This window comes from Equus caballus, chromosome 16 (assembly GCF_041296265.1).
Source record: "Equus caballus isolate H_3958 breed thoroughbred chromosome 16, TB-T2T, whole genome shotgun sequence".
NCBI lineage: Eukaryota > Metazoa > Chordata > Mammalia > Perissodactyla > Equidae > Equus > Equus caballus.
Genome location: NC_091699.1, coordinates 80,470,379 through 80,495,818, shown reverse-complemented (window position 1 = coordinate 80,495,818; position 25,440 = coordinate 80,470,379). Strand labels below are relative to the sequence as shown.

The 25,440-nt window shown below is 53.2% G+C and overlaps 1 protein-coding gene across 7 annotated transcripts in view; it reads right to left on the bottom strand.

The window, feature by feature from the left end:
• Positions 1–25,440, bottom strand: part of TMEM108 (transmembrane protein 108) — a 325,972-nt gene that overhangs the window by 2,754 nt on the left and 297,778 nt on the right. For all 7 annotated transcript variants that reach the window (XM_005600937.4, XM_070238159.1, XM_070238158.1 and 4 more), the window contains 2 exons: positions 13,396–14,820; positions 4,064–4,218 (listed from right to left, as the gene is read on the bottom strand). In XM_005600937.4, the coding sequence (XP_005600994.2) occupies positions 4,064–4,218; positions 13,396–14,820 (1,580 nt within the window). The remainder of the gene's footprint in view (positions 1–4,063; positions 4,219–13,395; positions 14,821–25,440) is intronic.

Here is a 25,440-nt window from a genome sequence, read left to right as displayed (position 1 = left end):
TCTGAGGTTTAGTTTTAAACAAAACATACACAATTTTTGAGGAGTACATATTGCTTTATGGCTAATAAGGAGAGAAAGGAAGAAAGGCCATTTGTTGGTAAAATGTCTTTCCAGAAGAGAATTTCCCTCAACGTCTGGATTCGCGGAGCGCCCATCGGTGGGGTGGCCACGGAGCAGCCCTGAGTACGGAGCACAGGGCAGGCGTCCGCGAGGGGACAGACATCCTCCCGCTGCCCTGGGCTCTGGGTTGAGCCGTGGAGGGGAATTCTGGAGGCTGAGGTCTGGGTTGCTGTCTTATAGTTCTCACAAAGCGAGTGTTCACCAGGCGTGAACCATGTGGGGATGTGTCACTGCGTGAAAAATAGGAGGTTATTTAGAAAATCAGACAAGAAATGAAGAAGAAAAAATGAGGAGGGGAGGGGAAAAAGGCAGCACGGAGCTTCCCAGCACCTCCTGGGCATCACCGTTCACCCGTGCAGCGGGTTTGGGTTTTGCCGCTTCCATCAGCTGGAAGGGGAGCGGGGCGCAAGGTTCTCGGCAGCTACAGCGCAGGCGGAGAGCGCGGCCAGTCCAGGACGGGCCTGCGGCGGGGGACACGCCCCGTGACGTGACCGGTGTCCCTCTCTGGGTGGTCTGCAGTCCCTGCATGGGCCCAGAGCTGGAGCAACTAGGATCACTATCAGTAAAGCAGAGGGAGGGGAGCAGACCTGCGGGAGGGGAAGAGGCACGAAACCCACGCTGAAGCCTCGCGCTGCTGGTTCCACCGCAACCTGCTCCTGGGGTGGACTGGCCGGGCCGCCCCTCGGCCTGAGCCTCTGGCTTGCGTGTGACGGTGGCCCTGGAGGTCTGGGCCAGAAGGACTAACTGGGCCCTTTCTACAGACGCTCACAGGCACCGTCCTGCAGCTTTGGTTCTCATTTATCAATTTGTCAAGAGAAGATGAGAAACGCAGAGTCGGGGCTCACACCCCACACTCAGAGCAGGGCCAGCCCCTTTGCCAAGCTGCCCATTTTTTCACTGGCTGTAATAGGAAGACTTTTGCTCTCCGTGCACTGACCATACTAAAGGTCACGGCCTTCATGCAGCCTGTCCCTCTGTCTGTTCTTCACTGACAACTTTTTATTGAGTCTCCACTGGTGATAGGCTTTGGGCTGGGTGATGGGGAAACCGGGAACCAAACCTATGTGACAAACACTGACCAAGTGCCACCCACATGCTGCGCACGTTCTAGGGGCTGGCACAGAGCGGGGAGCAGAACAACAAGGTTCTTGTCCTCAGGCTGCTCATGTTCCAGCAGGGGAGACAGACAACGAACCAGTCACCAGAGACAGTGTGCACTGTCAGGCGGAGAGACGTGCTCGGAAGGGAAATAAAGCAGGGAAGGGGTTCAGGATCATGGCAGGGAGGGTGGGTGTCTAATGTGTGGAGCAGTCAGGGAAGGCTCCCTGAGGAGGTGGCCCTGGAACAGAGACCTGAAGGGCGTGAGGGACAGGGGCAGTCAGGAGAAGAGCGCTTCAGATAGGCGCCAGAGCAAAGCTCTAATGTGGGACACGCTCACTGTGTTGGAGGAAAAGCAGAAAGGCCAGTGTGGCTCAAGTGAGCGTGTGACCAATGGGCACTCTGGCAGGAGGGGGTCAGAGAGGTGGGCAGGGGCCAGCCCAGGAAGGGTCTGGTAAGAAGAATCTGGATTTGAATTGGAAGAGGAGCCATTTGAGGGTTGGGGGCCATGGCTGACATGAGGTCCTGCCTTGAAAAGATCATCTGGCTTCTGTGTGGAGGACAGACTGCGGGAGGCAAGACGGGCGCGGGGAGTCCTGCTTCCAGACGCTCCCACAGCAATCCGCGGTGTGAGGGACAATGGCGGCTTGGACGAGGTGGGCAGCAATCCAGGTGGCGGGAAGTGCTCGTGTGTAGGAATAACCAGCGGGACCTGCTGCCAGACTGGATGTGCGGTGCGTGAGAGGAGAAGGCACCCGGCAGTGCCATTTACATTACGAAAATGCCAGGTGAGCTTGGGTGTTTGGGGGGGAGTCAAGAACTCAATCCTGGGCACGCTGAATCTGAGATGCCCCTTAGACATGCACAGTAGGAGCTGGGCCTATGAGTCTGGAGTTCAGGGGAGACATCAAGGCTAGAGTAGAACTTGGTGATCAACGGTGTGGAGATGGTATTTAAGGTCACGGAGCTAAGCAGAAAGAGAAGAGAGGCAGTGGGAGGACTGGCCTGGGCACCCCAGTGATTAGAGGTCAGGGAAAGGACAGGGAACCAGTGGTGGGGGTTGAGAAGGAGGTGCTGGGAGGTGGGGGGGAACCATGACAGGACAGGGCCCTGATGCCAGGGAGAATCGTTTTGAGGAGGAAAGGATCGAGTGTGCCGGTGCTGCTGGTGGATGGAGTAAGATGAGGGCTTGGAATTGACCCCTGGGTTTAGTAATGCAGAGGCACCGGTTATTCTAGTGGGGCGGAGAGATATTAAACTAATATCAGACCAGTAGCTTCAAAATTACAACTTGGACAAGTGCCATGATGGAAAAGTGTAAGGAACTGAGACCATAAGCGAGAAAAGCCGAACCCAGCCCGGCAGGTCAGGGAAGGCCCTTCTGAGGAAGTGACCGTGAGACTGGGCCTGCATGATGGGTGCGAGTCACAGAGGGGAACAAGTGAAGGCGGCGCTAGGGAGGGACAGAAGACATTCAGGAGAGGGAACAGCTCATGCACAGCCCTGGAGTAGGAGGGAACTTGGTGCAGCAAAGGAACGAAAAGAAATCCAATGTGGCTAGCACTTAGCAAATGGGGAGTGGGGTATGACATGAGGCTGGAAAGTTGGGCGGGGCCAGGTCCGCCTCACAGGCCCTGTAAAAGACTCTGAACTGTAACTTGGGATCAACAGGAAGCGACCGAAGGGTTTTGGGCATGGGACTGGTGTGATCACATTTATGTTCATCAAAGCTCACCCTGGCTGCTGTGGGGGACGGATCTGCAGGGGAAGTGGGGACCATACCTCGAGAAGAACTCTTCGCAACTCTCACTGCCTTTACTCAGATATCTGCCATCTTTCTCCCGGGACATCTCAATTGCATCTCAGTTGACCTACTCATTTCTCGTCTGTCTTTCTGTCTGTCCTCCCACCTATTCATCCGTCCATTAAACCACCCTTCCTTTCCTTCCTGTCCATTCACTGATCACGTATAGAGCGCCTGCCCCAGGCCATCAGCACAATCTTTTAAACTAGGTCACACAAGACTCAAAACTTTCAATGATCTTCTGCTGCCCAAGACTAAAATACAAACTCCACTCAACCCATCCAAGGCCGTGCCTGGTCCATCTACCTTTCCTGCCGCTCCCTGGCCCCCGCCCCACCTCTGTGTGAGAGTGGACAGAGCATGGACTCCATGGTCACAGAGACCTGGGTTCAGAGTTCAGCTCGCTCACTGGCCAGTCAGGTGTTTTGGGCAAACGCGTCCTGAGCCGATGTACTCTTCCCTCCTGTGACATGCCACGGCCAGCCCACATCTCCCCCTGAGCTGGGCTACTTCCTTTGCTGGAATGCCTGTCAAGATCCATCTGTCCTTCCAGCACCTCCACTGGGACAGCTTTCCTCGATGGGTTTCCACAGCTCTCTGCAACTCTTCTTCTCTCTCTCCTGGTTTGTTTTGCTTTTGAATGATGCTTGGGGTTCATACCTCAGCCACACCTTGGAACCTGGGCCCCTTGAGAGCAAGCTCTCATCTTCACAGTCCCCAGACAGTGCCTACCACACAACGGGTCCTCAATGAATGCTTGCTGACTTGTTCCCAGAAACATGGAGTCCCAAGAACAGTGCTTCCCAAACCTTAACACGTGCTCAAGGCACTGGGCGTTCTTGCGAACATGCACATCCTGATTCAGTGGGCTGCAGTGGGGCCTGCAGACTCCTGGGGCTGTGGCTGCTGGCCCGTGGACCACGCTCTGTGGAGCAAGGCCCTAGGAGGTGAGCAGATGCTCCCCAGCCCTCGCTGGAGCCTGTGCTTGTCCCCGCAGTGGGGCCAGCAGTTCCAGGGCACCCTTGGGTTGGGGCTCGTTACCTCAGAGGTTTCCAGGGACTGGATCTCCCGCGGTAACTCCACGGCGTGCTTGTTGAAGTAGTCCATGGTGATGGCGTTGTTCCAGTAGCTCAGGTTGTTCTCTGGGTTGGCCGTCTTCTTCTTCCTCCTCAGGCAGCACACGGTCAGCAAGACAGCTGTGGGGAGAGCCCAAGTTAGAGAGACAGGGAGGGAGGCGGCAAGCAGGGGGCCCGCACTGCTGAGTGACGGGCGCGTATCTGGGCGGGGTGGGGGTGCTGTGAAGGTCATACATTCAGCCTCCTACCCATTCATTCATTCAATTGTTCATTCAGCAATAATCTATCTATGTTGAGGGCCTACTTTGTGCCAGGTGCTGGGGAGACAGGGTGTGAAGGACAAGCCAAGGCTGCCCTGTTTCACAAGCTTCCATCCTGTGTGTGGAAGGCTGCAGACGGGGTTAGATGATACATAAGTGACAGGCAAAATGAACAAATGAGGTAAATTCAGATAGTGACAGCTGTTCAAAGAAAACAAGACAGGGTGAAGTGAGAGAGACAATGGTGAGAATGGGCCAGAGACTGCATTAGAGTAGTCATGAAAGGCTTCCCCAAGGGGGTGACCTCAGAGCTGAGAATAGGGTATGGGGAAGGAGCTGCCACATGCAGAACAGAGGGACTGTGTGTTCCAGGCAGAGAACAGCATGTGCAAAGGGCCTGAGGTGGGGTCAATCTTGACATGTGTGAGAAAAGAGTAGCATGGCGGCAGTAGAGTGAGCATGGGGGAGTGAGGTAGGAGATGGGGCCAGAGTGGACTTGAGAGGCTGTATCCACAGGGCTTAGGAGCAAGAGGCCTGGATGTCATTTCGGAAAACTGTGGATGCTGCAGTGCCCCTCGAGTTTGCTCCAAGAAAAGGCCTTGCTCGTTCAGTGGGAGGGCTCCCAGAGCTTGGTGCAGGGACAGGTGCGCGTTCTCTCAGTTGCACTGCTGGACTGACAAGGAGAGTTCTCAGAGCGGGCGTGTGGCAGAAACGGGGGGCAGAGCCCAGTGACCTCCACAAATGAGCCCTGATTTCCACAGAGGGCCTCGATGGCAGACAAGTTGTTGGGCGGAGGTCTTGGACCTGATAAAACAGCTGCTCTGGCATCATCATCATCGTCAAAAAAAAAAAAAAAGCCTCTAGCAGTTATACAGCGTTTATGTGCCAGGCTGCCAGGCAGGGTTCCAAGCGGTTTAGGAACGTTAATTCATTTAATCTTCCAGTACAGACAGGAAAACAGACTCCGAGAGGTAGAGTGACTTGCCCAAGAGCAGCCCAGACATCTGGACTCCAAAGTCTATGCTCTTAACCATCAGCAGCCTCACTGCACAGACGGGCCTGGTCAGGGCTCCTCACGGCTTGACCTGCAAGCCTGTCTGTTCAATCTCGGAGCCTCGTGGGGCCCCAGGGAGTGAGGAGCACGTCTGGATGTTGCTGATGACCCAGGTGTGAACAGAGGGGCTGGAGCATCCTGACAGGGAAGCCTTCTGAGGTAGGAGAGGTGGGAGGCCTGTCCAGGCTCACACAGTGGAACAGGCGATACAGTGACAAGAGGGACTGGAGCCCTCCCAGGGAGAAGCCAGTACATGAAGACTAGGCATCTCCTGCCCAGGCTCACGATCACCAGACCCTGCAGGCTGGCTGAAACTCCAGGCCAGGGGTGGGCAGGGCTACACTCGCCATCCCGGAGGTGCCAACCACTGGTGCTAGGGAGAGGGAGCCCCAGGTTGAGCAGTGCTTGGAGGCCAGCACCATGATGGCAATGGCCACTAGGGGGCAGCAGAGGGCCACTCTGCTCACACCCACCTGAGGGTTTGGCCAGCATGGGGGGCCTGTGCACTCCAGGGTGTGGGGTAGCTGCAAAAGCTGGCGCCCACACAGGCTGGGACCTCAGGGCCCATGCTCCAGCCCCTGAGCGCTGATGGAGGGATTCTGTAGCTCTCTTCCCAGCCACTGGCCTTGTTGGCGTCTCAACCTGAAAAGGCCTCTTGACAAGGTCAAGAGATGAGTCAAGTTTGCATTCCATCTGATCTGCTGTGATCAGAGACTTCTAATTGGCTTACCACTCTTCCCAGGTCCCTTAAAAAAGTTTAAAAAATATAAAGGAGATTTCTAAATGTTTGAGCTAAAAGGAATTTTAGACTGGCTGGTATAGACTTTTTCAGATTTTGTGGGTCTCCTCGCTTCCTTCCAAAGAGCCCTTTCTTCAACTGTTTGGAGGAGGAACAGGGGTGAAGGGAGGGCTGCAGAGCTCAGCCTGGAAATCTGCTAATTCAGGGCAGCGCCTTATTCTGCGGGTGAGAAGACTACGGTGCAAAGAACCCAGATGACTCGCCACAGCACAGGTCAGAGAGCGGCAGGGCTGGGGCGAGACCCCAGGTTCTGCCTCCCCCTTTCTGGTGTCTTTATTCTTCACTGTCACTACGTTTCCACTCTGCTCCTGGAACTGGGATAGTGAAACAGCCTGGGGGGACCTCAAGCTGGTGAAACAGAAGCCATAAAGAGAGGGCGAGGCTGCAGTGAGCCCAGCTGCGAACCTGGGCTGGTGTGGGTCGCAGGATCCAGGTCCTCTGACCCCCAGTGCAGTGCTCCCTCTAAGCCCACAGTGACCCTGGCTCTGGAGCCCGGGCCTGCTCAGGACACAGGACCAGGATCCTGCCCTGCAGGAAGCGCGGGCGTTGAGGCGGGATGGCCTGGGGGTCAGACAGGGAGTTCTGCTCCTAGCTTTCTCCTCCCACATGTTGTTAGTGCTCCCGGCCTGATTACATTTCTCTCAGGGAGCTCCCAGTGCCTCTCAAATGCCATCTCACTGACATCCTAGGAGCCAGCCTGGCTATAGGAAGAGCACGGCGTGGAGTCCAGAAGACCTGGCTCAAGCCTGGCTCTGGTGTGTTACACTACGTAAGTCTCTTCATCACGCTGATCACTGTCGACTTCACGCGCTGTAACGAGAGTTACGGACATCATGCAAAATGCCGAGTGCACCGCCTGACGCTCAATTAATAGTTTTCTTCTTGTTCTGCCAGCATCCTCCACAAGAGAGATCTAGAAGAAAACCTGGGCTGCATGACGGCTGGCTGGCTCAAGGCCAAGGCTGCACCTGCGGTTTAGAACTGTCATTATTTCAGTGGTCTGACCTTTCTTCTTGGAAAGAAAAGTGTAACTCAGGCATACGGAGTCTCTAACCCTTTCCCGGTGCTGACCCAGGCATTTTACAGCCTGATTGAACCCACAAAAGCACTGCCCGAGGAAAGCCCTGGTACTCTCCCCATTTACAGAAGAGGCGACTGAAACTCATGGAAGTTAACAGAATTGATCCGACCACCAGCTGATTGCTGGAACTTGACCAGCTCTCTGTGACCCTCAGGTTGACGCTCGCTGTCCTGGACCATCCTGAACCCTGGAGGCACTGTGCCTCGGGCACGTGGGCACACTCTGTCAACCACACAGCTCTCTGCGAACACAAGGTGCACACACACCCCTTTCTGATCTAATTGAAAGCTTCAGCTGCTCCATTTCTACAAGGGCAACAGCTGTCCAGACTCCAGAAGAGGGTGACGGGATCTCTACTTCCTAAGTGTTAAAACTGGAGTGAGAACTGAGCAAGCCCCTGGGCTCCCCCAGGAACGCCGGTGGGAAACCATCCGTGGGCCCATCCGCTGTCAGATGTATGACAGGGAGGGGGAGGGCCACTGATTTTAAGATGGAGCCCTGGGCACGGTGCTGACATTTCTGGGAGGGGCATGATTCCAGGGCTGGGACCCGCTGTGTGAGGGGAAGTGGAAATGAAACCCTACAGGTCCCCTGAGGATCAACCTTTTCAAACACCTGCTAAAAGTGCTCACTCCATGGCCTGAGAATGCGGAGCAAATCCTAACCATAGTGAGAGGAAGAACATCACCATGTGACCACTGCCCTTTACTGAGCCCCGTCCCCAGGGCAGAACTGTGACAGCACCTTAGAGGCATCATCCCTGATTTCCACAACAGTCTTTGGGGTGGTGCTGCAGCCGGGAAAATGCCGCTCAGATCTCCTGCTGCAGTGAGCACAGCCTAGGGACAGGCCCAGCTGCTGCCCCTCTGGAGCCACCACCACATATGTGCAAGGCCACGTGTCCTGGGTGGCTCCCAGCCACGACTGATGCAGCAGGGGTACGAGTGCAGCCTGGGCCTGCAGGACAAGAGGCTCCTCTACTGGCCTGAGGACTCTCATCGGCCTGTCAGAAACCCTCCCAGAACTGCACTGCAGCCCGAGACTCTTCCCTCCCAGTCCTCTGTCCCTCCCTGTCTCGTCCCACAGGTGTCAGACCTGCACTGCAGTCTGGGCTCTCCCTGCCTACCCCAGTCCCGTCCTTTATCCCTCCCAGGTTTTTGCCAATAAATCTCTTGCAGGCCTAACCCTGTTCCGGTGTCTGCCTCCTGGAGGCCCTGAACTAACACGTGGGCATCAGTTCTCCTTTCACAGGTAAGAAAACATTGGACCAATGTTGATATGTCCAAGTCCCACAGGTGACAAGTGGCAGAGCTGGGATGACGTCCAGGTGTGTCTGACTCCCAGGCGAAGTGCTGCGATCACACCAGGCTTCCTCTCTAGCGATTCATGCAGGTTTGAAGCTAGGAGAGTTAGAGGGGACAGGCAGCTCTGACACATTTCAGTGTGGCCCCTCATTCTGTAGATGAGAAACCTGAGATCCTCCGGCAGTGGGAGAAACTACTCAGTTCAGTGGTGCCAACTCGAGGGGAGAGCCAGGCTATGGACAATCACTCCCCCCTTTGGAGGTTCGGGAAGGAGGCCCAGCGGAGGTCTCACGGTATGGAAGGAGGCCAGGCTGGACACAAGGCCACGGGCCGGGGAAACCAGGTTTGGAGGCTTATGGTCTGGCTCCCCAGCCTGGTGGGTGGGAATATGCCTGAAAAAGCCCAGCGAGGTTCCCAGCAGGGCGCACTGGTTGGAAAACACAGAGAAGAGCTGTGAAAGCTTGGGCACCACACACTGGTGCAGCTGAGGTGATGTCCCCTGGACAACCCTGCCTTGTCCTGCTTCTCCCTGTCCTCTTCCAACTGGTTCATAAGCCCCAAGGAGACAAAGCTTCTGGTCACACTTCCTTCTGGTCCCACTCTCTTCTACTCTTTTCACTGCAAAGCGAACTCTGACCGAGGTTTTCTTATATGATAACTACAAAGTCATTTCAGGACTGTGAGTAAAAGGCACATATGTACATTCAGACTTGACTAACATTCACAGATTAATACGGCCAAGAACTGTGTGGGCACAAGGATATGTTCTCTCCCTGAATGCTGCCCTGATATGCCAAGGGCCTAGACCGTATATCTGGAAGGAAGCCAGACTGCTCTAGGGCAAGGTGCACCTGCACCTTCACGAGTCCAGGGTCAGCGAGAGCTGCTACTCTGCTTCGGCCAGGCTCAGCTTGGCTTGCTGAAAACATCTGCAGCTGGCCCTGTAGCCTGCTCTCATCCTCCACGAAGCCCCGGTCTTCTTCAGGGAGGCTGAGTGAAGACATTCTCAAGAATTGATGGGTTTGTGCAGGACTTGCCAGGGAGCCTGGGAGAGCCACAAAACTGACCTCCTGGTGAAAACTCAGCCCTGACAGCCGTGAGTGAGGACCAATTCAGTGCCAGGCCCAGAGGCTTCTAGCAGGAGGTGGTGAGCTCTGTGTGTCCTGATGGTGGCAGCAGAGACCAGCTCAGGAGCCACATGGTCCCTGCTCCAGCTGAAGGTGGCCTGGATCCAATCAATTTTGGTCCTCAGCACAGCTGAGAATGTGTGGCTGTCTCTGGCGTGGCTCAGGAGACGAGGCATTTCCAGTCCTGGCACATGTACCCTTCCAGCTGTCGGGTGCAGCGCACGCTCTGGACGGGCAGGTGGAACTGCTGACACCCCTTCTTGAGCAGCCCTGAGATTTGCTATGATCACCCCTGCTTCCCCCAGAAGCAGCGATTCACCCACCTGCCCAGCAGTCCTGGCCTTCTGAAGTCGGGCTTCTGGCGGATGGAGAAGAGCAGGGCCAGGGCTGGTCTGAAAAGCCAGCTGTGAGGAAACCTATGCGTGCGCTTTGCTACCAGCCTAGACTGCCTGAACTGCCTCGCAAACAGGCAGAGGATGACACCCTTCTCTGAGGGCTGCAGAGTGAGCGCTAGGATAAATGTGGCGGCAGGGAAGGTCTGAAATATGGGGCCCTTAGACCTGGAAGAGTCTGCCCAGCTGATGGCTAGAGTGGGGCTGGGTTATGAAAACAGCCCGAGCATTTACTCCTCTGTACTTTGAAAGAGCACAGCGTGGTGAAGAAGTATTCTGTTATCTTAATGTCCCTCCTTTAGGGGCCTTCAGAGGAGAGGGGGCCATGACAGAGGACAGGGAGCTGGAAGTGGAGACGGCCAGGGCTGAAGCAGGAACCTGGGTGAGTGATGGCTTAGGGGAGCCTCCCATGTGGATGGGGGAAATGCAAGACAGACGCCAAAGGAAGTGGGGTCCGGGTTCCCAGAGGCTAACAGTCCACTTTGAAGAAAGGTTCCTATCATCCTTTACACAGGAATATTTTCTGTCCCAGTGCCTGCAGCTCCTGTCAGAGTGCCAGCAGCATTCTCGAGGTGCAGGTCCAGTCTGTGTCCGTGCTTCTCTCCTGGCTGACATTATTATGCATGATTTCGGCAGCCCATGGGTTTTCCAGCTTTGCAGTAAGATCTGATCTGATTTCAAACTCTTACATAGCAAAGGGCTGGAGAAGTCTTTTTAGAATTGCAAACCCAGGTGGGTGTGGCCTGTGTGCTCTGTGCTGACTGGCCCAGGCCAAGAGGGAGGCCCAGGTAAGGAGAGGGCTCCAGATGTTGTGGAGGGAGCCACATCACACATCCCTGCTCCTAGTGCTTGGCACAGTGCCTGGCACACAATGGGTGCTCACGAAATAATGTGTTGAATCAGACAAACAGACTCTACCACCAGATGTGGGCTGATTCCTGTGTGATGGGGACCCTGGGCAAGTCACTTCACCTGGCGACTTATGCCCCCATCTGTAAGGTGTGTTCCTTGCACAGTGTTTTTGCTTTTTCTGTTTTTTTTTTTCTTTTGCTGAGGAAGATTAGCCCTGAGCTAACATCTGTGCCAATCTCCCTCCACTTTATATGTGTGTTGCTGCCACAGCATGGCTGATGAGTGGTGTGGGTCCCAGCCTGAGATCTGAACCCGTGAACCCCGGGCCACTGAAGCAGAGGGCACTGAACTTAACCACTATGCCACTGGGCCAGCCCCTGCTTTTTCTGTTTTTATTTTATTCCTCTGACTAGTCTGTTTTAATGATGGAATGATTAAAAATAATGGGAATTCACATCATAAACTAGAGCCTTTAGACTCATGTAAAGAATGGAAAATTAGAAAGCTGTCTCTAATGTGGTTATTTCTCAAATATGACCATTATTAATAATTTATTGGCTAATAGTGCTACATTTTCTCATTATCATTCTTCTGTTTTAGAAGTGGGCAAAGTTTTAGGAACAAAAAGTTTCCATGAGAGACAATAAAGCTGCTTAATGAAAGAATGAAACATGCAGCCTGCAAACATTTCCACTCATCCATCCCTGACATGGGACGTTTGCTTTGCTTATCAACTAGAAGGAGACAGAAAGCTGGGAGAGGTGGCTCCTGGAACGAATCCAGACTCCAGATTAGAAAGATCTTGGAGCACAATGGTGAGGAGAAATCGCGTTCACGTTCCAGGCACACGCCTTCTGCACTAACGTGTACACGGCCCGATGCGGGAGGAAGCCTGGTGGACCCGGCTCCACAGCCTCCTCTGTGCAGAGCCTCTGGGGCTTTGCTCCTCTGGAGGTCAGGGTGAGCCCATGGTGACGTGACAGTCAGCACAACCAACGGAGCTGATGCCAGTGCAGGCCGCCCGAATGTGCCCACAGTGTCCAGAACAAGGGAGCCACCATCCGCTCTCCTCTGCCAGGGCCAGGCAGGTGTGCATTGTGCGCTCCCTTCTGGGGGAGCAGGACAAAGTGGAGGCCATCCAAAGGGGCAGATGGCGGGGCAGGGCCAGGCAATGGGGCTATGAAGAGACCTGAAGGGGAGGGATGAGAAGCTCAGAGAAGGAGAAGACTGCCCTTGAGAGCCTTTTCCAATGTTTCAAGGGGTAGCAGATGGACTTGTTTTGTTTGGTTTTGGAAGGCATGGCTTAGGGCCACAGAGTGGAAATTACAAGCAGGCAAATGTCAGGCCCCCAAGAGAGCTGGTAACAACCTGAGGGGCTGCTTCTAGAATGGGCTATCTGATGAGCGAGGAGCACAGAAGCTGTCTCACCCCTGGAAGGTCCAGAGGGAGGCTGGATGACACCCGTGCGGGGTGGGGCGGGGCTGAGGTCGAGAAACTCTAAGAACCTAGGAGCAAGTACACGGGGAAGATGACGGAAGCCTAAGGTCCAAGCGGCCACACCAGGACCTTGATGGAGTTGTCAGGGAGACAGTCTCCTGATCCCTAGTAAAGGAGGGACAGACAGGTGCTGGCGGCCTGGGGAGAGCCCTTTTCCACCAACACCTCTGGAGGCCAAAGATGAAGATGAGGCCCACACTGCAACCAGCTCACACCCTGCAGGAACAAGGACAAGTGGGGGAGGTGGCAGGGAGCAGCTAAATCCACAGGGAACTCTCAAGCCTCAACTTGGCTACAAGAACTGTTTTGCCAAGGCTAACAGAACTTCCTGCAAGACCAAAGCTTCATCTCTTCTTCCCTCTTGGGGGAAGAGAGAGGAGGAGGAGAGATGAAGGAGGGGAGTAAAGATAGGAAGGAAGATGGGAGTGAAGTAGGAGAGGCAGGTGAGGGCTCTGCTCCTTGGCGGCCGTACATTAGGAAGTGACGACTCTCACTGCTGGTGTCTTGGTGCCACGTTGTTACAGGCACTGGCAGGCTACCCCTGAGGGTGAGTGGGGCAGGGTGGTGTCAGGACAGGAGCACCGGGCTGGGAGACAGATTCTTCGAGCTCTCATCCCAGCCCTGCCTCTCCCTAACCCCGGGGTCCCGGGTGAGCCATGTCACCGCTCCAGCTTGGTGTCTCTTTCTGCAGAACCTGAAGGTTCTCCCAGCTCCTGGGAGTTGCGCCTTCACGAGCAGTGGGCATCTGAGCCGCAGCGGCAGACCCCAGGACTAGGGGTAGGGATAACCCATGATTCTTGTCCTGCCACCTTGTTTCTCGGGATTCTGGGAAGTTCTGCAGCCCACCTGGTGGGGACTGCCCAACTCTGGGGCTGGCTGACGTGGGAGAGGAAGGAGGGGAGGGAGGAGGGGGACAGGGCAAGGCACTTACAGCAGGAGGAGATGGGCACGCTGATGGCCAGGATCACCCAGGCGATGTCCATCTTGCTCAGGCAGATGGTGGCTCTGTGCTGGGGTTTATCCCCTTCAGCCACGTGGGAGATGTTCGCCGCTGTTCCAGGCTTCCAGGTCCCGGCAGGGACCAGGCGGTTGAGGAAGTTTCCCGTGGCTGTAGACACTACTGTGGAGAGGGGACTGGGCACCCTGTCGGTCATGGTGGGGGTAGCGGCAGCCTTCTCCTCGGCTTGGGAAACAGTGCTTTCTGAGACCCCGGGGGGGTGCGCTGGGGCCTGTGGGGTTGAGGATGGTCCCTGAGGAATCCCCTTGGAAGGGGCTGAGACACTGGCATCGAAGGCAGCCTGGGTGGGCCCTGTGGCAGCCGTGAAGACGCCAGAGCTGGCAGACAGAGGTCTGTTGGTGGTAGGGGTGACAGTAAGCCAGGAGTCACTGTGGCTGGGGCTGTCCTGTGGGTCACCGCGGGGGTGCTGAGAAGGCACTGGGGCAGGTTGTGGACTGGCAGGGGCACCTGAGGCTGCTGTGGCGTTCAGCTCCACTCCTTGGCTGGTGAAGGTGGAACCACCCCCCTGGTCTGCTGTGCTAAGGCCTGGCTTGTCCTCTGCAGGCACCAGGGGGGCAGTGGGTGGTACCCACGAGGTCCTGCTGGGCGCTGCCATTGTGGCCACTGTCTGGGGCTGTGGCGAGGAGAAGTAATCCCAGAGTGGGTTCCTGGGGGTGAGGGTGGAGGAGTCAGGCTCCACAGACCCTGTGAAGTTGCCTTTGTAAATCTGAAATATTTTCCCCAGGGGCCGCTTCTGCCCCAGATGTGTGGAGCTCTGATTTCTAGCCCGCTGGCCCTCCTTCCTCCCAGAGTGGCCACTGAGTGCAGGCGGGACAGGGCGTAATGAACTACCGGCCCCCCTTCGGGAAGAGCCTGGAGGCCTGGGGTGCCTGCGCGTGGTAGCCCGGGTCGGTGCTGTGGTGGGGTGGCTGGTGGCTCCTGTTGGTTTTGTCAGCAGGATGGTGGGTGCAGCCTTCCCTAGAGGATGGCCCTCTGAGTGGGAGGATGTGGTTGCCATGGTAGCAGGAAGGGGCTGTGTGGGCAGGAGGCCTTCAGAATGGGGGGTGGCTGCTGTTGCCATGATGGTGGAGATGGTGTTTGTAGGAGGGTGTCCATCTGGATGGGGTGTCATTGCTGTGGGAGCTTCCGTCTGTGAGAAGGGTCCATTGGGATGGAGGGTCAGTGTCACCACGGAGGCAGGTGCAGCTGCCACGGATGAGTGTCTGGTAGAGCTGAGCAGTGCTGTCACCATAGTGCTTGGGGTGGTGCCTGAAGGGAGGACCTGAAGAGATTCCCTGGGAGATGGTTCCTGGGCAGCAAATACCAGTGCTTCGGTCAGTGCCAAGATCAGGAGGAAGCCTTGAGAGGGAGACAGAGAGAAGAGGTGAAATACCCGGGGAACAGCTCAGAGCCTGTGCCTTCCTAATCCATGAGCCTGTAAACCTCCGGGAACTCAAGGGAAACACCAGGAGCATTCTTGAGGTCCACACTGCTGCCCTGACACTTATCAGATCCAGAATCACGGGGGGGCGGAGAGGGAGCGGCAGGTCTATTAGGTAGGAGCAACCCAGCACGGCTGGGAACCACAGTTGGCTAAGCCAGCCAGCCCCACCCCTTCCCAAATGCCTCTGAAATGCTATCAGCCCTTCACCCACGGGCACCTTCGAGAACAGGCTGGGGCTGGAGTGGGCCTCTGAGTGCCCGCTGCCCCTCTGCAGCAGGGAGTGGTCGAGGCCAGCCTGACTACAGGGAAGCCGGAAGCTCTGTGAGAGCCACTGAGTCAAATGAGGAAGGCTCAGGTGGGCAGAGCTGACCAGCTCCCATGCCTTTGCTGAATCTTCCACTTATGAACTAGACAAAGGTACAAATGGACAGACCTCTGTTCATTCAGGCCCTCTCACCAACCAGTTAAGGAGGGTCTACCTTCTCCTCGACCCTGGAGCACCCGAAAAGGGACAGCGTGGCATGTGGCCCTGGATGAGCTCACACAAATGCACAAACAAGACAGAGATGTCAGTGCCACTGGAGAGTGACAGGCAGAAGGGGGCAGGTCCAGAGCAGGCGACCAGATCTGGCACCCGTAAAGCACTGAGCACAGAGCCTGGAAGAGAAGACGTGCTCCATAAACGCCAGCCGGGTTTACGGCTGCCGTCCGCATTGACTGCTTTTCCTAGGTGCTCCTGAGGCTGAACTCTCTGTGGAGAACCAGTGATGCCCAGCCTTTCTGAGCAGGAGGAGCCCTTTTGAGTACTACAAGAAAATCCTGGATTTTGCCTGATGGTCATTGTATACGCTTTAGTTCATCGAGCAAATACACAAGGACAAAAACTACACATTTAAAAACACTTCTAAATATGTGCGGATCTTATTAACACAACAGCATGTACCTACCTTTAAAAATAACACCTCACGTACACCTGAGATGTACAGATCTATTCAGATTATAGACTGGAAGACTGGCCACCCCTGTACAACACATGGGCCAGGAAAAGCTGGGCCCAACAGCCTCTAGGGCCTGCTTCTGACCTATGAACTCCTCCTTGTTCACACTACCCCCTCCTGCTCACCCTCATGCCCTTCCTTCAGCGCTGCTGGCTGCCCAGGCCATGGCCAAAGCAAGGGCTCTCGCAGGGATTCCTGGGAGTCTGGGATGGTCAGCAAGCTGCTGGCAGGAGAGGGTAGGGACTCTGGTGAGCTTCCGGGAACAGAGGGGGGAGATCATTTCCTGGCCATCTCCAGCAGCACCACTGGGGCCGCCTCCAACTTAGGTGTGGGGTGGAGTCCCGGAGTGGACTGACGTCCCCCTCACCCTGCACTTGCAAATTAGTGGGTGTGGGGAGGCTGAGGGACTGTAGATCAGAGACTGTAGCCCCCACCATCTCTAAGACCAACCTACCTTTCTAAACTTTCATTTGTGATCTAAAGCATACATCAACTGTGTGCTCTGCTTATTCAGGTCAGTCCTAAAAACTTTATTGAGCGCCTGTTCCAGCCCAGTCTTTCACACTTGATTGAACCCTCACAGCCATTCGCCGGGGCAGGAAATTGAGGCTCAGGGAGATTAAGTACCAAGTTCAAAGTCCCAAGCAGCAGAAGTATACGAAACCAGGGCAGTATCCAAAATGCATGCTTTTCCTGGTCAAGCACCACCGATGATGCACAAGGGGGACAAGAAGGACGGTAAGTTGCACCCACAGAAGCAACAACGTGCCACTATGCTCTGACTGGCTCAGGGTTACTCAGCCCCTCTCCTGCAGCTTAACACCACAGGGACAACGTAGTCTTAGAACTGGTGCTTGTGACCTCTGACGTTCTGAGGGACATTCTCTACTAGCCTCTGCTGCCTCACGAGTGCCTTGGTTCAATGTAAGCATTGTTATGGACTGAACTGTGTTCCTCCTAACGCGTATGTTGAAGCCCTAACCTCCAGGTCCTCAGAATGTGCCTGTATTTGACACAGGGCCCTTAAAGAGATGAGTAAGGTAAAATGAAGCTATCAGGGTGGCCCGAATCCAATCTGCCTGGTGTCCTTAGAAGAAGAGGAGATTAGGACACACAGAGAGACACAGGGATGCTCTGCAGACAGAAGGCCACGAGAGGACACGGTGAGAAGGCAGCCCTCTGCAAGCCAGTGGGAGACCAATCCTCTTGGCAGCTGAAGCTTGGCCTTCTGGCCTCCTGAACTGTGAGAAGGCAACCATCCGTTGTTATTTAACCCCTCGTCTGTGGTCCTTTGTTACGGCAGCCTGAGCAGACCGACACAAGTGTCTCCCTCAGAGATGCCCCAAGAAGGAGAGGCGGAGATGGGGCTGTGTGCAGATGGTTTATTCTGGGAAGTGATCTGAAGGGACGGCCATGAGAGTCTGAGATGAGTGAAACAGGGAAAATCACTCCAAGGGCAGGTTACGAGCTGACAAGAACGGGCAACTCAGATTCACTGGGGACCCCCAAGGAGCTGAGTAGACGGCACCTCCAACTGTCCGTGTGAGAGGGGCACTTAGCAGCAGCTCCCACCCAACTGGCCCAGGGCTGCTGCGTGGTGCTCACTCCACCGCACGTCCTCGCTCCTGCACGAGGCGCGGGGCTGAGTCAGAGCAGCCCTGGGTGGAGGGCCTGTCAGGTTATGGAGTGCCCAGCTGGTGGCTGCCGCAACAGCTGGAGTTAAAATTAAGGGCCCAGAGGATCCCTGGGGTGGAGCACCAGATGTGTTCGCTACAATCAGAGATCAGAGACCAAGGACACAGTAATCTTTTGGCAACAGCATCAAGGGCAACACAAAGCTTTCAGAGAGACCCCTAGTGACGCCAGTGACAGGCCTGGGGGTGGGAGAGGAGCTTCTTGGCCTCTAGGAGAACTTCCGTAGCACTCCAGAGGCAGAGGGGTTAACACATCCTGGTCTTTAAAATGCTCAGGGAAAGAAATTCCCCTGACATTCCCACCAGGAGCAGTCCAGGGGCTAGACTCCTCCCACCTGGGAAGTGGATGGCCGGCTCCTCCTTGTCTTGAGACTCACCACGTGAGTAAACGTGTTTGCCTTTGCTGCTCCTGCAGGTTTTTTTTCAGTTTGTTTTTTGTTTTTTTTCAGTTGCCAGCATCCCCTGAAGTTTTCTTTTTCTCTCTGGGAGGACTGTAAAATGACACCTCAGCCATTTCTTCTCAAGACTTTAGAGTAATCCTTTGGTACCTGAATGGATGCTGCCATGCTGCGTGCAAGGGGTTCCACCTGGAGGAAGACGTTTAGCTGTCACGGTGAGAGGGGCCCTAGGGGAAACCGAATCTAGTGCCCTCATTTCACAGAGTGGGCAATGGAAGAGGTGAAGTGACTTGTCCAAGAGCACACAGTTTTGGGGACACAGCCTGCATCACAGTTATTATTTCAAAGCAATTTTTCATTTGTTCCATAAAAATTGCTACAGTGTTGCACAGCCCAAACCTCTCCTTCAACCTCGCCTGTCACCTTCAATATGGAAATCAGACAAGAGTTTACCTCTCCTCCTTGGCACAAAAGGTTAACAACTGAACACTGTCACAATAACCGTACAAGGCCTTCAACTCGGGATGCAAATTTTCATTCAAGGCCCTTTGTGCTGGCCTGCTTGCTCCCCTCCCCACAGTCTGGGGCTAGCGCCTCTTTGCATATCCTTTGCATAGATTTACATAATGGACTCTGGAGGCTCTAACTTCAAATATGTAAGAGAGACTAAAACTAAAATCTAGCTTGACGTGCTCTAAAAGTGGAATTGATTTTTCAAGTGTGCTAGAATAAGGACAAGTGTGTGTGAGGGGGGTAACCCACAGATAGATGGGGACCTAGATGTCACAGAATTCTACCCAGAATTCCACTGCATACCTGATCCCAGGACCCAAGGGAAGGAAGGGCCTTCCTCCTGTTTATTTGTGGGCTGCCCACAGTCCACACTGGGGGTGATATTTGCAACTGGCAAAGGCGAGGAGGGAACTGGTGAAGAGAGAAACGGCTCATCCTTATGGAGTGCTTCCTGCGTACCAGGAGCTGCTGGAAGGGCAAAGCCCGTAATGACACATTTATCCTCCCAACAACGTGAGGAGGCGGGTACTCCCTCCCTACTGCAACTGAGGAAAGGAGGCACAGAGAGGGACAGGAACCTGCCTCCTTTCACTCAGCTGGGGAATGGTGAGCTGTGCTCTGAACCTGGCAGCTGGCTCAGAGTCTACACTCGCAACCACTTTCACTCACTGTCTGCACCCCCTCAGCCCCGCCCCGCTCTGCACATTCAAAGCAATGATCCATAATCTTTTGGGAATTGACTTTCTGTCATTGGTCTTTCGACTTTTCTTCCCTCTTGTTTTCTTCTATCTCCATTTCAGGGCTCTGTATCACACACTTGGTCTTCTTTTAACAAGCCAGTCAATTAACTTTCTTTGCAAGTACCTGGGGGCAGGTGGCACACTTGTAGTAGTTCAATACAAGGGCTGGAAACCCTGCTGTAATTCTCTCTTCTTCCCCAGTCCTGGCATCTCATGCACACCATTGTTTAATTAAATTCACTGCATAATTTGCTCTTAAAATTGCTTACATACACACAAGACATATTTGTTACAAAGACAAATTTTCCTTTACACATATAAACAGAATTCTATCCCACTTTCCTTGTAATTTTAAATATCTTCTTTTAAGTAGAGCTTCCCTCCTCATTAAACTAGGTTTCCACTGCCAGCCATTGTCTCCATCGCCTCCAAAGCCTTGTGACAGAATCACAGGAGTCTGAGAAGTCTTCTAAGCCATCCCTCAGCCCTAAGCAAGATGGCAGCTCGGCCATCCTGGATGCTTGGTATGGTGATTTAAAATCTGCGTCTGTAAGTTCTCTCACACTCCTCCCACCGAGAGGGGGAGTCTGTTTCCCCTCCCCTTGGAACTGGGTGGGCCTTTGTGACTTCCTTAGTGAACAGAATGAGGCAAGTGACACCACATAACATCCCAGGACAGGGCAGAACAGGTCACGCAGCTTCTGCAGTTTTCTCCTCAGGGCCTTCAGCCCCATGTAATGAGTTCCCTTCCTTCGAAGCTAGCACGTGGAGACTGAGTGTGCAGAGGCATGTGGAGAGAATGTGCAGAGCCCATGCGAAGAGAGAGTATGCAGAGCCCATGCAAAGAGAGAGTGTGCAGAAGCCCTGCGGAGAGAGTGCAAGCCCCTGTGGAGAGAGAGTGCAGAGCCCATGTGGAGACAGAGTGTGCAGAGCCCCTGCGGAGAGAGAGTGCAGAGCCCATGTGGAGAGTGTGCAGAGCCCATGCGGAGACAGAGTGGGCAGAACCCCTGCGGGAGAGAGAGTGCAGAGCCCATGCGGAGAGAGTGTGCAGAGCCCATGCGGAGAAGGAGTGTGCAGAGTCCGTGTGGAGAGTGAGAGGAAGGCCTCGGGAGCCCAGCTGGTCTAGCCCCAGCCAGGCGTGAGAACTGAGAGGGAAGGAGCCTAGGAGATGAGCCTGGCCCAGCCACTATTGGATTGTGATCACACAAGAGACCCCAAGTGAGAGCCACCCAGCTGAGCCCAGTCAACGTTAACATTCGTGGACAAAATAAATGACTTTTGCTGCTTTAAGCTACTGTTTTGGGGTGGTTTGTTTTTCAGCAATAGGTACCTGGAAGTTGTGGGAATTTAACTTCTGCATCTGATGTTTCTACAACAAAAGGAATGAGTATCCACAGCATACCAAATCTGACCATCAGGGAGTCTGTTTCTGACATGGGCAATAACACACAATCTTGCCAGGAAACAGCTGTTCTAATTTCAAGATTAGTGTCTTTCTTTTTAATTAAAAAATTTTTTTTGGTGAGGAAAATTGGCCCTGAGCTAACATCTGTTGCCAATTTTTCTCTTTATTTTTCCTTTTTCTCCTCAAAGCCCAGAACATATTTGTATATCTTAGTTGCAAGTCATTCTAGTTCTTCTATGTGGGATGCCACCACAGCATGGCTTGATGAGTGGTGTGTAGGTCTGTGCCCAGGATCCGAACTGGCGAACTCTAGGCCGCCACAGTGGAGTGTGTAAACTTAACCACTAGGCAATGGGGCCAGCTCTGAGATTACTGTCTTTTAATAGGGAGGGACATCAGGTCTCTCTGGTATCTAACTCCTTCACTTAATGGATGAGAAGGCTGAGGCCCAACAAAGCGAAATACTTGCCTCGCTACACAATTACATAGGGTTAGGGCCAGAAGGGATCCAGGCCAACTCACTGCCCTGCCCCAGTCCCACTAATGCCCCAAACCCACAGTGCTCTCTTGACATCACTATGCTCCCCGTATTCCAGTGTGCTCCCCCCTCTGAACTTTGATGTTCCCCCTTGTTTTAAAGATAAAACATGAACTCTGCATTTCTTGGAGCATGGTTTCCCTCACTCAAAAATAAATATGTATCGTTGACTTCATGGTGAGCTGGGCAACTGCTCTTAAGAGGTACCCATGCCCATGATCTTGGCTTCTTTATGAAACTAAGGAGTTTCAGGTGCAAATCTTTGCTGTAGCCCTCTCTCCGGGCAGACACATTCCAAATGTGCCCTTCCATCAGATCCTGCTGGGGACATGGCTCTGATCACAGGGCTAAAGGACAGAAGGTTCTGCTTGGTGTGTAGAGCTCCCTGAGGCCATCACCTGGTGGGTTCCAGAAATGTCTGGAGATCACTGATTCAAAAGGTGGACTGATGAGGTCCATGACTCCACGGGGAATTATTTCCCAGAGTGCAATCTCCAGAACGGCAAGCAAGAAAATCACGTGAGACGGGGCCCAGGCACCCAGACACACCTGTGGCCTCTGGCCAGCATGAATTCACCTTGGGCTGCAGCTCCAGGAGGCCAGCAGATCACAGCTTCCTAACAACAACACGTACGTGCAACACATGCACACACACAAGCACGGCACAGGTTCTCTCCTGGGAGCAGGAAACAGGCAAGAATGACAGATTTGCAGCCTGGGTCCTGCCATCATCTGCATGCTAAGAGACAGTTAAGCCATTTGTCTAAGTTCAAAACAGTCGCCATGGAGCAGGACCAGGATTTAAAGCTGGTTTCTCCGACCCTGGCAGCTTGAGACCCTAGGGACTGAGAGATTTCTGATTCAGGAAAACGTCCTACATGAGCAGAGGAATGCTTTATGAAGACAGGCAATGACATAACGATAGTAACAGCTGTCATGACCACAATTAAAAACCAAACTTTCCCCAAAGGCAGCGACACTTGGGGCAACTAATGTTGCCTTTTCTCCCAGCTTTAGCTTTTCTGCCTTAGTCATTTGGTTCCGCTTGGGACTAGCATTTTCCACCCAGAACTCCTCCAGAGTCTTGAAGGCTTTCTTAGGAGTCCCTCCTTGTGTGCCCATCACTGCTAAGCCCCCACCTCTCTGAATGGAAATGGCCAGGTCTTCTCTGTTTCGCTGTCTGAACACGAAGCTGCTGGAGGGCAGGCACCGTGTCTGGTTCAATGTCACATCCTTGTATCTAGTCCAGCACCTTGGCTACTATAAATGTTTGCTGAAGAATAAGAAACCCTCCTAAATCACTCACTAGCCAGCTGCAGCAGCTTGTGTTTTCTAAAAATAACCATCCCAATACATCCTGACCCACGGACTCTTCCCAAACGTGGCTCTGGTGCTCCTACTCAGAGGTGAGGTCTATGTTCTGTCCTCTTGAATCTGGGTGGGTTTGTGACTATGGCTGAACTGATGCCACATGATTTCTGAGGCCAGGTCATAAAAGCTGGTAAGGCTTCTTCCTGGTTCTTACTCTTGAGTGCCTACTCTCAGAAACCAGCCATCATGCTGTGAGGACGCCTGAGCAGCCCATTGAGGGGCCCACATGGGAAGGAACTGAGGCCCCTGGGCTTCAGTCCCAGCCGAACTTCCAGATGACAGCCAGCACCAACCTGCCAGCCACGGGAGCGAGCCATCTTGAACGTGGATCTTCCAGCCCAGTCAAGCTACCCCAGCTGAATCTTGGTGGAGCAGAGACAACTGATCACTTCCCAAATTACAGATTTATCAGCAAAATGAATGGTTATTTTTGTTTTAAGCCGCTGAGTTTGGGGGTGGTTTGTCAGGCAGCAACAGTAAGTGGAATCCATCTATGTAGAAGTGAAATTAAAGCTCTTTCAGTGACATTCTGGATTTAAACATCAGAGTTTTTTAGCGCTGCAGCTCAACAGGCTGATTTGAGGTTCCCTTAACTCTCCTCCTCTCCTGCCCAGACTCAGGAAAGGGAAACATCTCAATTCCCGGCTCCTTCTACGGCGTCAAGATTTCTCTGCTCTACAGCTGGCAGTTCCCGCAAAGGAAGAAAGGAACAAACGCATGCAGGAGCGCCACGAAGCTCCCTGGCACCCATGCACCTTGAGGGCTTGGGGGACAGACAGAATCAAGCTGGAGGCTAGTAGATGGTGCCCACATATTAAAGTCATGACCGTTTCCTTCAAGGAGCTGCTATGCTAGAAGCGAAGAAAGTCAGCCATGACAGGGGCACAAACCCACACACCAGACATGTTCTCCCAAAGACTGTCTCCAAACAAAAATGAGAGTCAGAATTAGACGGATGAAAAGGTCAACTCAGCTTCTCATAAAATAATGGGGTCATTAATATTCAGGGAACATCTCGCTGACATCATGGGAAAGAATACAAAGGCACCAGTCCAGACTGCCTTGTACTCTCCCAAACTAAAAGGAAAAGGCTCATAAAAAATGTTCCATGCTTTACAAGCAGAGAACCCAACAAACACTACCTCAGCCAGGTGATTAAGGTCAACATCAACAGGGATAAAGTCACGGTGAGAATGTGTCCCCTGGATATAAAGACAGCACTTCACCACTGTGGTTTATCTTCTCCAAACCTATAACCCCAGAATAATCAGAAGAAAAACATCTGAAAAATCCCACCTGAGAGACATTCTACAAAATATTTGACCACTACTCCTCAAAACTGTCAAGGTCATCAGAAACAAGGAAAGTCTGAGAAAGCATCACATCCAAAATGTATCTAAGTAGACACGACAACTAAATGTCATGTGGTATCCTGGATGAGATCCTGGGACAGAAAAAGGGCATTGGGAAAAATGAAGGAAATCTGAATCAAGTATGGACTGCAGTTAGCACTAATTATCAATATTGTTTTATTAATTGTGACAACTGTATGACAGGAATGTAAGATGTTAATAACAGAGGAATCTGAGTGCAGGGCACGTAGGAACTCTCTGTTCTACTCTTGTAACTTTTCTGTGAGTTTAAAACTATTCTAAAATGAAAAGAAAATACATAAAAAAAGTTCCATGGAGGTCAGACAGCAGGGACAGTGTGAGGGCCATCCCATGGGGTGGGTCCTGGGAGGGCACTTAGCTGAAGGGAGGTTTGCAGGCAACTTTCCCAGCAACCCAGTATAAGATCATGCGAGATGGGGGCATGCAGATGGGGCAGGGGGAGCCTGAGCCCCTCCCTGCCCTGATGGCAGATCCTACTTTAGTGGGTAGATCCAACCTATCTACTGGGACATTTTGGAGCCTACTTAGAGAAAAAGAAAGGGGAAAAAAATCCCATGACCATTGCCACATCTGTCCATATTCCCTCTGACTCTACCTTTTAAATATTTGCATTCAGAGTCGAAGTGTGAAGTCTGGAGATGAAATGGTCAGAAGGACTAAGAGCCTGAACACATAGTTTTGAGACCTGTTCAAATTTCAACTGAGGGGTCAGGGTAAATGCCACCCATGTAACATAAACAGTCACAACTTTCTTGACCGAGGAAGCAGGCTGCATAAAATCAGAGCTTATTTATCATTACCACGGGGCTAGACTGCCCTGCTGTTTAAACACGGAAGCCATATAAGGTGTTGGATATGGACACCTCCAGCCTCATTCAAAATTTCTGCCCAAGCCCCTTTCCTGCTAAGTGATGATGTTTCCATCTCTAAAAACCCAAATTGGCTGTCACTTTGTCTTGACAAGATCAGGTTCCTCAATTCTTCGAAACACAAACAGTGGCTCCATGCCCAGTGCTCCCAGGGCACTCTGTTCCTGTTCATATTGTGGCCCCAAACAGCCCTTCAGATGGGGCATCAGGGGAAGGCACGGGCCTGGGGTCAGTGGGATTTAGGGTCAACCCTGTCTCTGTAACTTCCTAGTTGTGAGACCTCGGGAAAACTAGTTCAGCTTGGTTTTCCTCAGCTGTACAATAAGGATGATAATGCCTAACCTCGGGGAACTTTCCGACGTGGGATATGAGACCAAGAGGCACAGGGGCCGCACACAGTGCCTGGCGTTCAACAGCTGGTAGCTGAGGTTCTCGTTTCTACTACATGTAGGTCACTCCTCTGGGGCTGTGAGCTTCTTAAGCATCTGGAGCCCCAAAACTTAGTTCACTGTCTGACTCATACAAGGAGCACAATAATGTTTTCTGAAAAATGTGAGAAAGAATACGAATTCCAGACATTTGAGTGATTTGCAGCTGAATGCTTACCCACAAAAT